The sequence below is a fragment of the Lissotriton vulgaris genome, chromosome 5 (assembly GCF_964263255.1).
Source record: "Lissotriton vulgaris chromosome 5, aLisVul1.2, whole genome shotgun sequence".
Taxonomy (NCBI): domain Eukaryota; kingdom Metazoa; phylum Chordata; class Amphibia; order Caudata; family Salamandridae; genus Lissotriton; species Lissotriton vulgaris.
The window spans coordinates 1,716,810,340-1,716,825,298 of NC_141693.1; the positions used below are offsets into that span (position 1 = coordinate 1,716,810,340).

General features: G+C 46.3%; 1 protein-coding gene across 1 annotated transcript in view; it reads left to right on the forward strand.

Annotated features, from left to right (window-relative positions):
- The window catches only part of FAM171A2 (family with sequence similarity 171 member A2), a 225,319-nt gene that overhangs the window by 156,434 nt on the left and 53,926 nt on the right, over nt 1-14,959 (forward strand). The window contains exon 6 of the mRNA XM_086923898.1: nt 11,710-11,826. Coding sequence (XP_086780024.1) covers nt 11,710-11,826 — 117 coding nt within the window. The remainder of the gene's footprint in view (nt 1-11,709; nt 11,827-14,959) is intronic.

The following is a 14,959-nucleotide window of genomic DNA, read 5'->3' on the forward strand; positions in this document are numbered from 1 at the left end:
TTTGATTCATCTTAGGGACATAAGAGGACTTAACAAGCCCCACAGAGTTTGGACTTGCTGCCTGCCCACCTACCAGCAAGCCCCATTGAAAAGAAACACCAGAGTCCTATGACCAACCTAACCAGCCTTCCTAAAGCTGTGAAGCCTCATCTCGCAAAGAAGCTCTGGAGACCCAGCAAGAGTCTCGGCTCAGCAACCCCTCCAAACAAAGATGCCTCCAGGGTCACATGCCCCAAACAGGTTTGATGCCGGGGAAATGTTAAACAAGAACGACTGTGAGTGTGCGCTATGGAATATGGCCGGCCTCATGCAACATTGAGGTCCAAAACCTGTACAGTATCTGAATTTCCAAGCCCCCTTCATCTGCAGACCCTCTGCATGCCATGGCCTAAAGCATGAAGTTGCAGAGGGCGGAGAGACTTCAGTAGGGACCATAATCGAATTACAAGCATCCTAGGCCAAGAGATGGTCCGGTTTGACTCTTTGGTGGTCCTTGACTCTTACAACAAAGTCACTGATCCATCAGTGACTACCAGAGTACTGGACAAAGACTGACCATCAGGAATCGAGACATGGGAACTGTTTGCTGTTTATAACCACAACTACCAGGTTCCTGAGCCCGCAGAGACCCCAGAGACACAGGACAATCCTGACTGCGACTGTAAGGATCTAAGATAATAGACCATTTGCTGTGTGATCTCCCCCGACCATCACAGCGCGATGGCCAGTGACCCCACAGGCACATGTCTAGAAGCCCAGGATGAATCAGAAATACTTGATCTTGATGTAGCAAAATCAAAGTAATATACAGAAATAAGGTGTTTGCACAGTCTTTGGACTGTCTCAAGGTTACACAGCACGGAAGCCCAATAGAACCATGAAACATTAGAAAGGGCAGGACTGTGTCCCTTATGTCCACATCTTTTCATAACCCCCCTCCCTAACCATAGATTCCTATTATAAAGACTTTCAGCACCATGGACAGGACAAAGCTATCCGTGGTGCTCAAAGAGTCCTTAGGACAACAGTGAGCCATTGTGTTCGCTTGAGCTGTTACGATTTAACTAATGGTAACAAGTCTCCCTTGTTAAAAATGTACAATGCCCAATATATCCCTGGAGCAGTATACGGGGCAGGGGTCTGGGGATACCCCAAAGCTTTTTTCCTTGAGACTGAGGGAAATCGTATTTATCACAGGACGTTATGCCATTCCCCAACATCTTCTAGTTATATTAATCATGCAGAGCGTGATCAGCAATGCATCGAGAACACAATCCGTTTGACATCTCTATTGCCTTGAATTGGTACCTGGGTAGACCCCCATGCCAAATTAAGCAGGGACATTATCTTGCACTGTCTTGCCTTGGACAAAGGATGTGCCATTCCCTGGCTGAGTTACGTTTCTGATACTTCGGAGGCCTTGAGGTTGTCTTCCCTCTTTTTGTTGCCCACAGCCGTAAAGAAGAGGTTAAATTACTGGTTAAGCGTTCATATCTTCAGTTTTGTGAGAAAAGAACATTTACTTCAGAAAGTACAAGAAGGACAGTGTTACATTAATACAGGATGCTCACTTCTCCTGAGCCGGTTTTGTATCTTGGCCTTGAACTAACTCATTGGGAGCAATCTATGCCTTTTGGGTTCAGGTCTCGCACTAGATGGCGTCTTTTGTGTTTTGCTGGCCCTTGTTTTAATTTGGGGAGTTCTGCAACATTTTGCCCATGTGATAACCTCTCTGAACAATCCTTGTTACATTATATGCTTTTTTGTGCCTATTATAAAAATGCACACACGCACCTTCTTGGGCCTCTGTTAAAAAATCGTAGTTATCGCAGGTGCAATGAAGTGTTACAGCACTTTCAATTGCTAAACATCTTGATCATCTGTTTTAGAATATGCTTTTTTTTAAAAGCTGCTATCAGAGCCAGGAGAACGATGGAAGGCTAATTTATTATTCAAGGTTGTGATGAATTCTTTTATCATGTTTGGCACGCCCTGATTCTTTTTTTATCTGCATATTGGGCCCGATTGACAGAATGAATTTAAGACTCAATCCTAAACTTATTACTTTTGGCATTCACAGAATGAACTTACTACTTTTGGTATTCACAGAAGTTAGGATTTTGTCTTAAGTCTGTCTTAAGTCTGTCTTAAGACAAACTTAAGACAAAATCCTAATTTCTGTGAATACCAAAAGTAGTAAGTTCATTCTGTGAATGCCAAAAGTAGTAAGTGCATTCTGTGAATACCAAAATAGTAGTAAGTTTAGGATTGAGTCTTAAGTTCACTCTGTGAATCGGGCCCATTGTTTTTAGTGTTGTTTTTAGTGGTTTTAGCATTGATCATTTGTACGCTTAATTACTTACATGAATACACTATGTATTTATCTCTGTTTGCCGATATTTATTGGCGAATTATCCTGCTGCACCACCAATTTTTTTATTATACCGATGTCTGAACTGTGGTCTTTTCTCTCTTATTGAGGTTGTTTTAGTCTGTTGCGCAATGTCTTTTACGACCTGTTTGGCGGAATAAAGAATTATTGATTGATTGATAACTAATGTGCATTTTAAGTGATTTTTCTTTTTGAAATCTGTAACTTTCACTGCACAATCACATTAATTTACATTGCTGGTATCTGTACTATATTTAGTGTTTTGTGCTGCCTCCCTTCGGCTTGGACTTGGATGCTGAACCACAGCTTCCGCTGGAGATTGAGGGAGCTTTGCGGTCCTGTTTAGATCCCATTCGTAGTATCCGGTGTCCTGGCCCCGTAGGGAGAACATAAACTTGAAGCTATTTAATACTCACTAAAAGCAATCTGATCCGTGAGCTATCCATCTTGTCACTCATGAGGAAATCCTACAGTGTGTCGCTGGTGAGAGAGGCCACGAAGTGGGAGCCCCCCTGCCTGTCATTGTGCAGGGAGCCTCCCATCAGTACCAGGCCAAGCCTGCCCGGAGAGACAACATGGAGGACAGACTATGAGGTCTGCCTTCACAGCATGTGGTCTTCATACCACTTGAGCAGAGCCGGTTTCCTACCTTGTGGGGTTCTCAGCACTCCCTGCAGACCAGGAGCAACAGTCTCCTCAATGAATGGCTCTGGCCCTGCAGGCCAAGTGCCAGGAGTCGATTCAGCTCACACCGGGCACTCTCAGAAAAGCATACTCTCTAACTTGTATGTATTCACTTTGATGCCAGCTGCTGGGGGTGCAGTGTAAAACATGAATCACCCCAGCCATAGGCTCCCCAGATCCAGCCTTCAGTCATTTCATAGTTATGGGGAAAAAGATCTTTGCTGGGACCCTTCCAGAGAAGTCGTTTCACATTTAGCACATAATGAGTTGAATATACTGTACCTTTCTCACCCCACGTGTGTTCACCTGTTTCGGAGATCTGCTTGGTAATTGTAGGAATCTCAGGAGATTTTTGTGAATGTAGTAGGTGGCTATGCATCTTCTGCCATCAGGATGCTAACCAGGAGAGTGCTGTCCAACACCCTCTGGGGAAAGTTACCCCCAGCAAGGGGTGGGCTTCCTGAGACCAATAGCAGGGCATCGCAAGAGCTGGGGCCTTCGGTGAGTTTTGTGTCACGAATATCCACCCAATGAAATGACAAGGGGCCTGACGTCGAACTTGGCAAAGAGGGTACTATGTCACAATGGCGACAGAATACCCTCTACACCAAACTCAGGGGTATCGGCCCCGATTTAAAGGTGGGCGGACCAACAGTATGTTGACAATGGAGCCTACTATGGCTGTACCAACTACATACCGCTATGGTGGCCTGAAAGAGTACAGGACAACAGCCCAATTTAGAGTATCCGGTCGGATGGATTTTCTTTTATTTTCAATTACTGCCAACTAAAACCTAATAGTGAGCGGCATAAAACATCAAAATTGACCTCCACCGCTTTGGATAAATCTCTTTTTATGTGGATATCATTAGTTTTGCTTTTTTCAAAAACAAACTCCGGCTTTGGGAGTTTGTTTTTGAAAAAGTAAAACTTTGCAAAAGTTTGAAGGCTGCCCACCATCTTTAACAGAACCATCCATCAAACGTTTACAAAATTGACAGGAACTGCTGTGATGGCAGCACCTGCCAATGTTAAGAGATGTCCTCTTTGGCCATCTCAAAATCTAGGAGACAGGATATCTGTCAGAGCGGCAAAGAAATTTACTCCATCTCTCTGATGAACATTACTCAGTCCTGCAAACTCTTCAATTAGGACATTAGTGGGTGAGTGTACTTCATTTGTTCATCAACGTAGTCTTCATATAATGTGACAGGATAGGAGGTTTGGGGTGTGGCAGGAAACCATTGTCCCTCAGACCTTGTAGCACACTCCTCATCACCCGGTACCACCAATTGTTACATACCTTTACTAGGCATCCTGGAAGATGCATCCACGCTCCGGTACAGGCCTCCTGTAAAAATACAAGAACATTCACCCACAGCTCGTTAAAGCTGACATTTAATTCACATAGGAAGCTACTCTTTCTTACTACCGATAGTAATCAATCAATCAATCAATCAGGGTACTTGTAAAGCACGCTACTTACCCGTGAGGGTCCCAAGGCGCTGAGGGGAGGGGGGGGGGTGCTGCTACTGCTCGACGATCCAGGTCTTGAGGAGTCTTCTGAAGGCGAGTAGGTCTTGGGTCTGCCGTATGTGGTTAGGGAGGGTGTTCCAGGTCTTGGCAGCGAGGTAGGAGAAGGATCTGCCGCCGGAGGTCATTCGTTGGATGCGGGGGACAGCCGCGAGGGCGAGGCTGGCGGAGCGGAGCTGGTGGGTGGCTGAGTCTGCTGTTCAAGTAGGCTGGTCCAGCGTTGTACCTCTTCACAAGCCAACTCAGACACCGGAGTCTGTGATGGAACCCTCAGAGTTGTCCGGAAAGTCACTGCCAAAAGCACTGGTCGCCTACCAGTGACAGCTTGTGTACTGTACAAGTACCAACAACATAAGATAACATAAATGGTGTGAACCATCTATTTATAATTCTAGCGGAAGCTTAACATGTTCGCTCATTTAAGGATTTATGCTTAAATCTATCCTGGCTAGCATAGTTGTAGGAGGAGAAAGCTTTTGTTAATTGGCCTACACATCAAGGAGTGCACTCGCCGCCCCCTGAAAATTAGATCACGCTGAAACGCATTTGCATCGTGGTGATGCACAGCCCAACGCATGCACCGAGCTGAGGCAGAAATAGGGATGACAGGCGGTGAGCATGAGGAGAACATTGGTGATGGAGACATCAAGAGACTCGCACTATTAATGGCGGGTACTGAAACTGGAGACTCACTCGCATGAGTCTGTGGTGACACTCAGGGTTAGACTGGGATCCAAAATAGGCATTTGCAGACTGCGCATTTTCGCGAAACACTGCTATAGTGTTTTAAGTATTATGAATGGAAGGAAGAGGGGGTGCTCTAAGAGAGGCATGATTTCTTAAGTTCACTGAATTTTAAAGAATGCAAATGTAGCCAGGACTCCTTGTGCATGGATTAGTTCACAAAGGTGAAGCACACCTGAATATACGTGGGGCCACTTCTGCTCGGGTCCCACTGCCCCTGCTCAATCTGCATACATTAATGGGTCGGCCCAGCGAGAGACGGGAATGACACCTCTGTCCCCTCGGTAAAAGGGAGGTAATGGAGGACCATCTGCCTCTAGAAAGGCCACTCAGGCCCCCACTGGACCGCTGGCGGCATCTGAGCAGCACAGACACAGCCCAAATCAGCCAACACGCTGCCCAAAAAAGCGGCCCACAGCTGCAACTCAGATAGCAGCCCATTGCCCGAGTGCCCTCCTTACCAATCCGACCGTGGCGACACTGAATAAGCAGCGTCGCAGAGTACTAAGCAACGGGAGTACTTTGGAAAGCAGTCGGCAGACTGCCACCTCTAGCACTGCCCTTCTGGGCTCTCAGGATGGTCCTGGAAAGGGTTTGAACTTGGACTCACCGAAGAGCTCCTTGGAGCATGGGGCTTTGCTGGGACTGCTTCCTTGATGAGTACCTGTCCCCAGTACAAAGGACAAAGAGAGTTAAACAATGTTAAACAATGTCTGCACAATCCTTTGAACTCAACAAGAGCATAAAAGGGCTCAGAAACCTAAAAAGGGGGTGTGGGTTGCACTCACAGCAACAGCTCCAGCACATTTTCAAAGTAGAAAAAGGTAATTTATCACCAATTCGCCATGACATGCAACAGGTGGGCTGCTGGCCCCACAACACATTCCACGCTGCAGGACTCCTTAGTGGCTAGTAAAAGGTGCATGTTTAACTAAAACCAGTTGTAGTCTCTCACTGCTGGGCAGGCTTGCGGCCCTTGTATGAGCTTCTCTTTCTGGCCTCTGAACATGTGGTCTGGATTTATGCTGTTCCACATCTGGTAAGAGAAACTGTCCCTGCTGATCGCTGGGTCAATTTAGGACGCACGTCACTGAGCTAAAGTTAATGCATTCAGGTGACCAATGGGGTGGGCTCTTGTGCTAAGCCAAGGGGATCACCTGCCACTGTGCTATGTGTGTTATCCTTTTAATGCAAATTTAAAGTGAACAGCAGAAGGTAGGTATTGATGCCTGATCAGGGACCCGCGGCCATATTGAAGATTCCTTGGGTTTGCGTTAAGGTTGCTTACACCATGTTGTCATTTCACTGCGCTGTAGAAGACCAGGGAATGAGATACGACACTGAAGGTAAAGGGTGAACAGCCATGCTTTTAGGGGATTGTAGGATATGTGGTTTGCCTCTCTGCGTAATGCGAAAGGAAGGGAGCTGCATTACTTTTCTGCTGGTACCCAGAACCCTCTGTCCAAAGTTGGGTGTTGAGACTTTCAGGCCCTTACAAGGAGTTAGTGGCTGACTAGGTTGTATTTGAAAGGGTTCCGCCAATAGGACGTGGGGCTTTATCCCATGTAAATAGATCCAAAAGCACATATATTTGTGCTGGATCCTTTAATGGGCTGCCAGCCACTGGACTCATTTATTCTTTTTTGCAGATTCATAAAAACAGGCATTGTGCAGCGCTTTGATCCGATTCAAAGAGCTACACATGTTAATTCTTTCTTTTATCTGGATGTGTTGACACGCAGTGTGTTACTCTCGGTCTCATCATGTAAAGCGCAGTCGTTTTGAACTCTGGTGGTTAATCCTCAACCTGGTTCCTCATCAGCCTTTCCTGCAAGTATCCATTAATATACCCTTGCCTCCTTCAGCCGCTTTACCATTTGTTGTTCTGAATCTGCCCTCCTCTATACCTTGAGTGACATACTAACCTCACTGCTGCATTTTTATCCCTTTAAACGCAATAGAAAATGTGTGAACACCTGCCAACGTCAATATAGGATTAACCTTCTGCTTTAATATGCACTGTAAAGTGCTCTAAAAGCCGAGAATCACCCATGCTTTACGACATCTTACATAAACGAATGAATAAATGTGGAGATTGATTCTACAGCCGCGCCTACTTAGACACACTTGCTGTATGTAGTCCCTCCTCAATTGTCCAAGCTTGTTGACAAGGGTCAATCGGTGAGAGTGGAGCAAGCAAGCCAAGATCCATGACATCATTTTAGGTGGTAGGAGCAACCACAAGAGAATGTCCTTATCTGGGCATTAGGTTGGCATCAATCCTTATGCCAGTGTTTATCACTTCCTTGCCTGGTTATGGGTAATGCCCCTAGACTTCCGCCAGTGGTGAACAGTGATAAGGGCGAGCTAACGTTGGGCAGCTGATGCTCAGCGTCACTGGGATCGCTTTAACAAAAATATGCTGACGTCTTGCCAGGGTCTTGTGTGTTTCCTTCAACCTAACGAAAAGCTGAGTCGGCATGAGAAAGAGGGCACCCAAGATGAATATAATGTGGGCAAGGGGAAGCATAAATTTCAAGAACGTCAGGAAATGGATAACACACAACGTACAACCCATTTTATTGTTTTTAGTACCAGTTCAAATAGTGGTAACGCCAGAGGGTGACACATGTTAGTGTTGGTTTAAGTTAGTGACCAGGCAGTCCTTAAGTGTATGCGTAGTGCTCTCAGCAAATGTTTTGCACACACTTTTCCGTTGTGACATTGGATCTCAAGGTGTGCAGAATCAGGGTGTGTCCCAGAGAGACATTGACAGGATAGGAGTGTCTTCAGTTCTTTAAGTTGAGGAGTTTTCTCTCATTGCGGGGTGTAGTGGGGGGGGATGTTATGTTTGATGGGCCTCTGGTGGAGAAAAAGTTCTCCCTCGTGGTGGTTTCTCTATTTTTCATGTGCAATGTACTGTTGGCCTTACTGTGTCCTGAAGGTACTGACATATGTCATTTGTTTTGTGCTCTATTTGTTCGTAAAGACTTATAGGGTGAATTAATCCCCAAATTTTGTTCTAGTCGTCACATACGCAGAAAAAGTTGAGCACTCGTTTGCGGTAGTCTTTTCTTCTTTATTTGAAGACATGTGCAGGGACAAAGAACAGCCGACACGTGTTTCGCCCAGGGGCCAGCAGGCCAGGGCTTTCTCAAGGCAGATCAATCTCTGTTAGTTGGTTGAATTACAATTGTTGGTCCGAAATGGCAGCAGGAACGTCTTCTGCAAAGTGAATGTTCTCTGTGGTCTGAATCGGGATTTTCAGTTTTTCTCTGTTTTTCATGTGCAATGTACTGTTGGCCTTCCTGTGTCTAATGGAATGTATTGACATGTGTCATTGATTTTGTGCTCTATTTGTTCATAAAGACTTATAGGGTGAATGAATCCCCAAACTTTGTTCTGAACGTCACATATGCAGAAAAAGTTGAGCACTCGTTTGCGGTAGTCTTTTCTTCTTTATTTGAAGACATGTGCAGGGACAAAGAACAGCCGACACGTGTTTCGCCCAGGGGCCAGCAGGCCAGGGCTTTCTCAAGGCAGATCAATCTCTGTTAGTTGGTTGAATTACAATTGTTGGTCCGAAGTGGCAGCAGGAACGTCTTCTGCGAAGTGACTATTCTCTGTGGTCTGAATCAGGATTTTCTGTTTTTCTTGTGCAATGTACTGTTGGCCTCCCAGTGTCTAATGGAAGGTGGTTAGAGTTTTGATCTATGCTTTCTCTGGTTCATCAAGCTAGTGTATTTTCTGTAGCATCAGTGTGGCAGTAGTTTGAGATGTTCTGTTAGCCGTGGCTAATATTGTGGTAGCCATGTTTGGAAAATTTAGGAGACACAGGTAGTTTGCTGGTATAGAAGTCATTTCAGAGTTCGTTCTTGACTCAGATGATTGCTCCCAGTGTGGTGAAGTAGAGGTTGCTTCACTAGCAGCTGGTGCAGGCATCTTTGTTTGTCTGTTTTTCCCCAGCGAGAATGGTCAAAGTAATGGAAATCCTAGGTTTTGTTTACAGGGTTTTCTGCTAGCATAAGGACTAGCATCACTCATGTATTAAGATGTAAGCTTATGAAAGCGGTGCCTTGGTGGTGTTCTAACGTAGATCGTTATCCATCATCCAGAGGTTTCATTTCAGCATTGCCGTAGGCACAGCGTCATTGCATCACACGCCCTTTGACCAATGACAGTGTCGAAACAAATGGCATCACGAAATTGGAGGTTGGTAAAATTAGCTGCAGTGCTTTCGGCTATAATAACTAGAAGTAGCATCCAGAATCTGTTACATACCTGGTTGATAGTATCTTGTGTTATTGATTCGGATAGTTCTTAATAGAGCTTCATACTACAGCAAATAATTGACGAGCTCCTATTGAACCATGCCGAATCAATGTTTTTATATTATGCGCGTTCAATATGATTGAAGGAGGGAAGCAGTTGTCAGAACTAATCATACGAATAGTGCAAATTAGCATAACGTAACGGGGATTGTAACTATTGAACAAAAGGCGGGTTCACTTAGGCTTCGCGGTCCCTCGCCTTCTGTGGGGCTATTCATTGCAATTGTTTCTCAAATGTATATTAAAACACTTTTTAGTGTAAATATTTAATGAAAAAGCATTTGTATCACCAAAGAACATCACAAAACTACACTTTTTAGCAGGCATAATAAGGTGGGAATGAGGGTAAAGTTACTGTAGGCCCATGGTTAGGGCCAGGGTATGTGTGAGAAGTTTGGGTTAGGGTGGGAGTTAGGCTTCGGCCAGGGTAAGCGTGAGGGACAGAGGTAAGTGTCAGGGTTGGAGTCTTGCTAGAGTTAGGGAAAGGGGTGTCAGGGTAAAGGTCAAGGTGAAGGTTCAGGATTGTGGTTATGTTCGAGGCTAACAATTGCTGATACTGTTTGGGTCAAGTGGGATTAATGTTTGAGCCAAGTTTACTATGTGAGACAAGTTCAAAGGTCGGTGCAGCGTAGGGTTAGATTTCAAGTAATGTCTAGGAGCATTGGAACCTGTTAGGTATAGTTGTCACGAGCGAGCCCTCACCCCGGTCATTCGTGCACGTGTTTTCGGTGACCCCTTCTCGGAGGCCCCCGCGGGGTTTATTTGTACCCATGCTTTCCTTACATGGAGGGCACAGCATCTCTCCACGGAACAGTGGGACTTGTACCGAGGGTTTCCCCTGGGGCTGGCTGGCTGCAGTGTGTGTGTTTGGCGGGGTCGGCCAGGGTTGTGTCGAGCAGCTGGGGCCCCTTTCTGGGTAGAAGCGGGAGTCGTGCTGACTGAGATCGTAAACCGAGCAGGTGGGGGCGGGGGATTCCGGGCAGTAATAGGCATTAAAAGCTGTGGATGGCGGCAGTAATGGCTGCTCTGCAGTGGCGCGTGCACACGATTAATGTGTCCCCGCGGACCCTCCACCACCAGCTCGATACGGGAGCATCTCCTGAGCCAAGCCAGGTTCAGGGTTAACCCTTTCCATGCCGTGGGGATCTGCACTCCCGAGTCTTCCCCCGCTCAGCCGATATCTTTGTTGGTCTCCGTCCGTTCGTCACTTCCCCACCTCTCTTCAGCCCTCTTCTCTTTTTTACACTTTAGTTATTATTCGCCTTCCTTTGTTTGCTTTTCCTTTCGTTGTCACTCCCATCTCCTTTAATTATTTTGCTTTTAGCCCTGGCCTAGAGACAACTTTTGTTCTTTTGCAATCTCATGTAATAAAAAAACATCATAAATAAATAAAAATGCATACATATAAATACCCATTGAGGGGCTTTGGGTTGGCCCTCTCCATTATTCATATTTGGCTTCGACCAACCATAGCATACAGTATGACCAGACTACAGCCACTGGCCGTCTTGTTCTGTGCCTGGTCTCATGTGCACTTCCACCCATTTTTTTTTGCTTTTTACCCTTTTGTTTAGTCATCCATGTATGTTTACTCTATGTCTTCAGGTTACAGGCATCCAAAGCCACTCATGCCACTTATTTGTGCCGTCTTCAAAATCATTCTGTGAAATGCATTAAAGTGAAACTGGCTTCTATACCTGGTTTAAGTATACCCACCTGCTAGGAAGCACCTGTACTGGTGTATTAAAATGATATGCTATGACTACTTTTAAAAAATATAACATTTATGTAGCAAGTAAAAGGTTGTCGTTTTAGGTAGTGATTTTTCTTTTTTTAGTTTTTATGACATGCTTGCAAAGAAAATGTAACCATCGAAGATTCTTGCAAAGGCCAAAACGATTGCCTTTTCTAATGCTTGTTGCTTTTTCCTTATACCCTCTCACCTTCTTCCACCTCTTTCTATTCTCTCCTTGCTCCTGCTTGCTTACCTAGACACTCACCTTCTTTATCTGCTTCCTTCTCTAGGGCTGTGGGTCCGGAATGGGACCGGTCTCATCAGGAGAGAAGGGCGTCAGCTGTACTGGACTCTGGTGTCGCCACAACTGGGATACTGGGCAGCAGCAGTGCCATCCCCGACAACAGGTGAGGTTTGGTAGAGCAGGAAACGGAACCTGTAGACAACACTGAACCTGCAGACAACCGGTGTGGTGTGTCAGGAGACTGAACCTGCAGCCAACCGGTATGGTGTGTCAGGAAACTGTGCCTGCAGCCAACCGGTGAGGTGTGTCAGGAGACAACCTGCAGCCAACCGGTGAGGTGTGTCAGGAAAGTGAGCCTGGAGCCAACCAGTGAGGTGTGTCAGTAGACTGAACCTGTAGCCAATCGGTGAGGTGTGTCAGGAAACAACCTGCAGCCAACCGGTGAAGTGTGTCAGGAAACTGCACCTGCAGACAACCGGTGAGGTGTGTCAGGAGACAAACTGCAGCCAACCGGTGAGGAGTGTCAGGAGACAACCTGCAGCCAACCGGTGAGGTGTGTCAGGAGACTGAACCTGCACCCAACCGGTGAAGTGTGTCAGAAGACTGAACTTGTACTCTACGAGGTGTGGCAGGGCAGGAGACGGAACCAATACCCCAACAGATGTGTGGGAGGGCCGATCAGGCGACGGAACATGCACCCCCAACATTTAAGATGTGGCAGAGCAGGAGACTGAACCTGTACCCCGACGAGTGATGCATTTCAGATCAAGAGTGAAACCCTCAGTAGGTGATGTGTGGTATGGCAGAGCAGGCGATGGAACTTGTACCCCTTCAGGTTTGAAGTGGTACATCAGTACACTCGACCTGCACCCCCAATAGGTGATATGTGCCAGGAGAGTGAACCTGCACCCCAGAAAGCAAGGTGTGGCAGGACGTGAAAACTACATATGACACAAGGGTAAGGGGTGACATGGCAGGCGAGTGAACACACTCCACAATAGGTGAGGTGTGTGAAGATAGGAACTCATCCGGCTGAAAGATGTTAAAGGACAGGATGAATGAATCCCACTGAACAGGAAAGATATTACTGGGTGTCATCCAGAAGATGAGTGGTAATGGAGTAGGAGGAATGAAGTCCGCAGTAGATGATGTGGTGGAGGGAATGATGAACCAGCAGGTGAGGTGTGACAGGATAAAAGGAACAGGGGCAGCCTTAAGCATGTGCACGCTATGCACCTGCACAAGGCCACCAAACCCCAGAGGCCACCACGCCAATATGTATCCTTAATATATTAATCCTCTGAGGATGGATACATATTTGCGTGGCGGCCCCTGGCAGGGATTTGGCGGCCTCCGGCTCTGTTCCACTTACAAACACCCTGACCCGCCCCTCTTCACTGGCCTCCCTGCTCCGCCCCGCCCGGAGCCTCTCTTCCGGGGCCACCTACCTACGCTCCCTGCCCAAGGCCGCCATGAGCCTAGAGCCGCCCCTGAAAGGAATTAAGACTCCAGCAGGTGAACTGTGCCAGAGTATAACAAATGAAGCTCTCAGAAGTTAAGGCACAGAAGAGTATAAGGAAGAAAGCCCCCAGCCGCTGAGATGTGACCGGGTGGAAAAATGTGTGACAGACTAGAAGCAATGAAGCCCTCAGCAGGTGAGGGGTGGGACAGTAAAAGGAATGAAGACCCCGGCTTGTTTTGTGACAAGATAGGAGTCATCACTACAGCATGTGAAGTGTGGTGGGTAGAATAAATAAATCCCTCAGCAGGTGAAGTGTAATAAGGTAGAAGGCATGAAGACATGAAGACTTGCACAGGTGTGAGGGTGGCAGATGATGTGGAATGAGCCCACAGGAGGTATAGTGTGACAATCTAGAAGGAATGAAGACCCCAACATGTGAGGTGTGATAGGATAGAAGAGGTCTTCACACCAGCAGGTGAGGTGTGTTGGGTAGAATATATGAAGCCCTCAGCAGGTGAGGCGTGGCAGAGGATGATGAATGAAGAACCAGCCGCTGAGGTGTGTCAGGGAATAAACAGCACAATAGCAGACCCAACAATTCAGTGAGGCAATGCATGGGGACTAGGGACCCCAAGATGAGAGGTGTGAAAGGACTGAAGGAGTGAAGACTTATAAAATGCCTTTTACGAGAACATTGCAGGCTGAATCAGCCTCCCCAGTTATGTACTATGTCTGTACTGTCATTGTGTCCCTGTGTTAGACTCTCAGTTTAGTGGTACTTCCTTGTACATACGTTCAACAGAGAGGCAGCATCATTTGCATTTTTATAGTATTAGAGTTAATGTTAAATAATATGGCAGAGGCTGACCAAAGAGCTTGGGTAAACTCCTTAATGATGAGAAAACAGAGCTCCTTATTACAGAAAAGGTATAGCACCTCACAGGGTGGTGATTTTGGTTGCCACCAGGTACTGGGCTACGCACCATTACAGCCGGCAGGTAACACAGAGGCCTGCAGCCTCTGCGGCAAAAGGGATGGGGGACAGCCCTTCAGGGAGGCCCCAACCCTTCAAGGCCCCATTCAGCCAAAGTCAATGAATACCTGTGAAGCATTGTAGACTCAGGCCCCTCTTCACATTCTGCTGCGGACCCCAACATTTTGTCTTATGCCACTGCATTACAGTATCCCCCAACCTCCAAAATCCAGTGCTCCAAGGGGTACTTAGTTCTCATGTTTAAAACTCCATATGCTGTAAACCTTGTTATAAAACATGCAATGCTAAGTCACCAGATCTCCAACGAGTTTTGCAACCTTTGGTTTCAGTGACATCCACCTTTTCAACATTACCCGAGTATAGAGGAATTATCTGTCCTGTCACTTTCGGTGATGAATGCAAAAGCCTTAATAAACACAGATGTTTGTGACCCCACATCTTTCTCATACTTAAGCCAGTCTGGCTGTAACAAGCTAATAACAGTTTCAGAAATAATTTCATCTACAAGTAGCACAGCTGATCATCATGTTTGTTAGCTGACAGACACCAAAATGTTCATGAAAACAACCAAACACAATCTATGTCTACATTTAATCCTTCAGGACTAACATTAGGAAGTTGGTGTATCCCGAATGCTTGCCTTTATCTGGGCAGGCATTCTCTTTCCCCTCCTGTCTTCGTGCTTTCCCCTGGGAACACCCTCCTCCTCCTCGGAGAGCCTTCTTTTCACTCTCTGCATGGTGCGTTGCCATGTTCTGCCTCTAGACTCCTTATTACTATTTCCATGTGCTTCTAATCATTTTTAATGTAGTCAAGACATGGACTGATGGCATTTAAAGT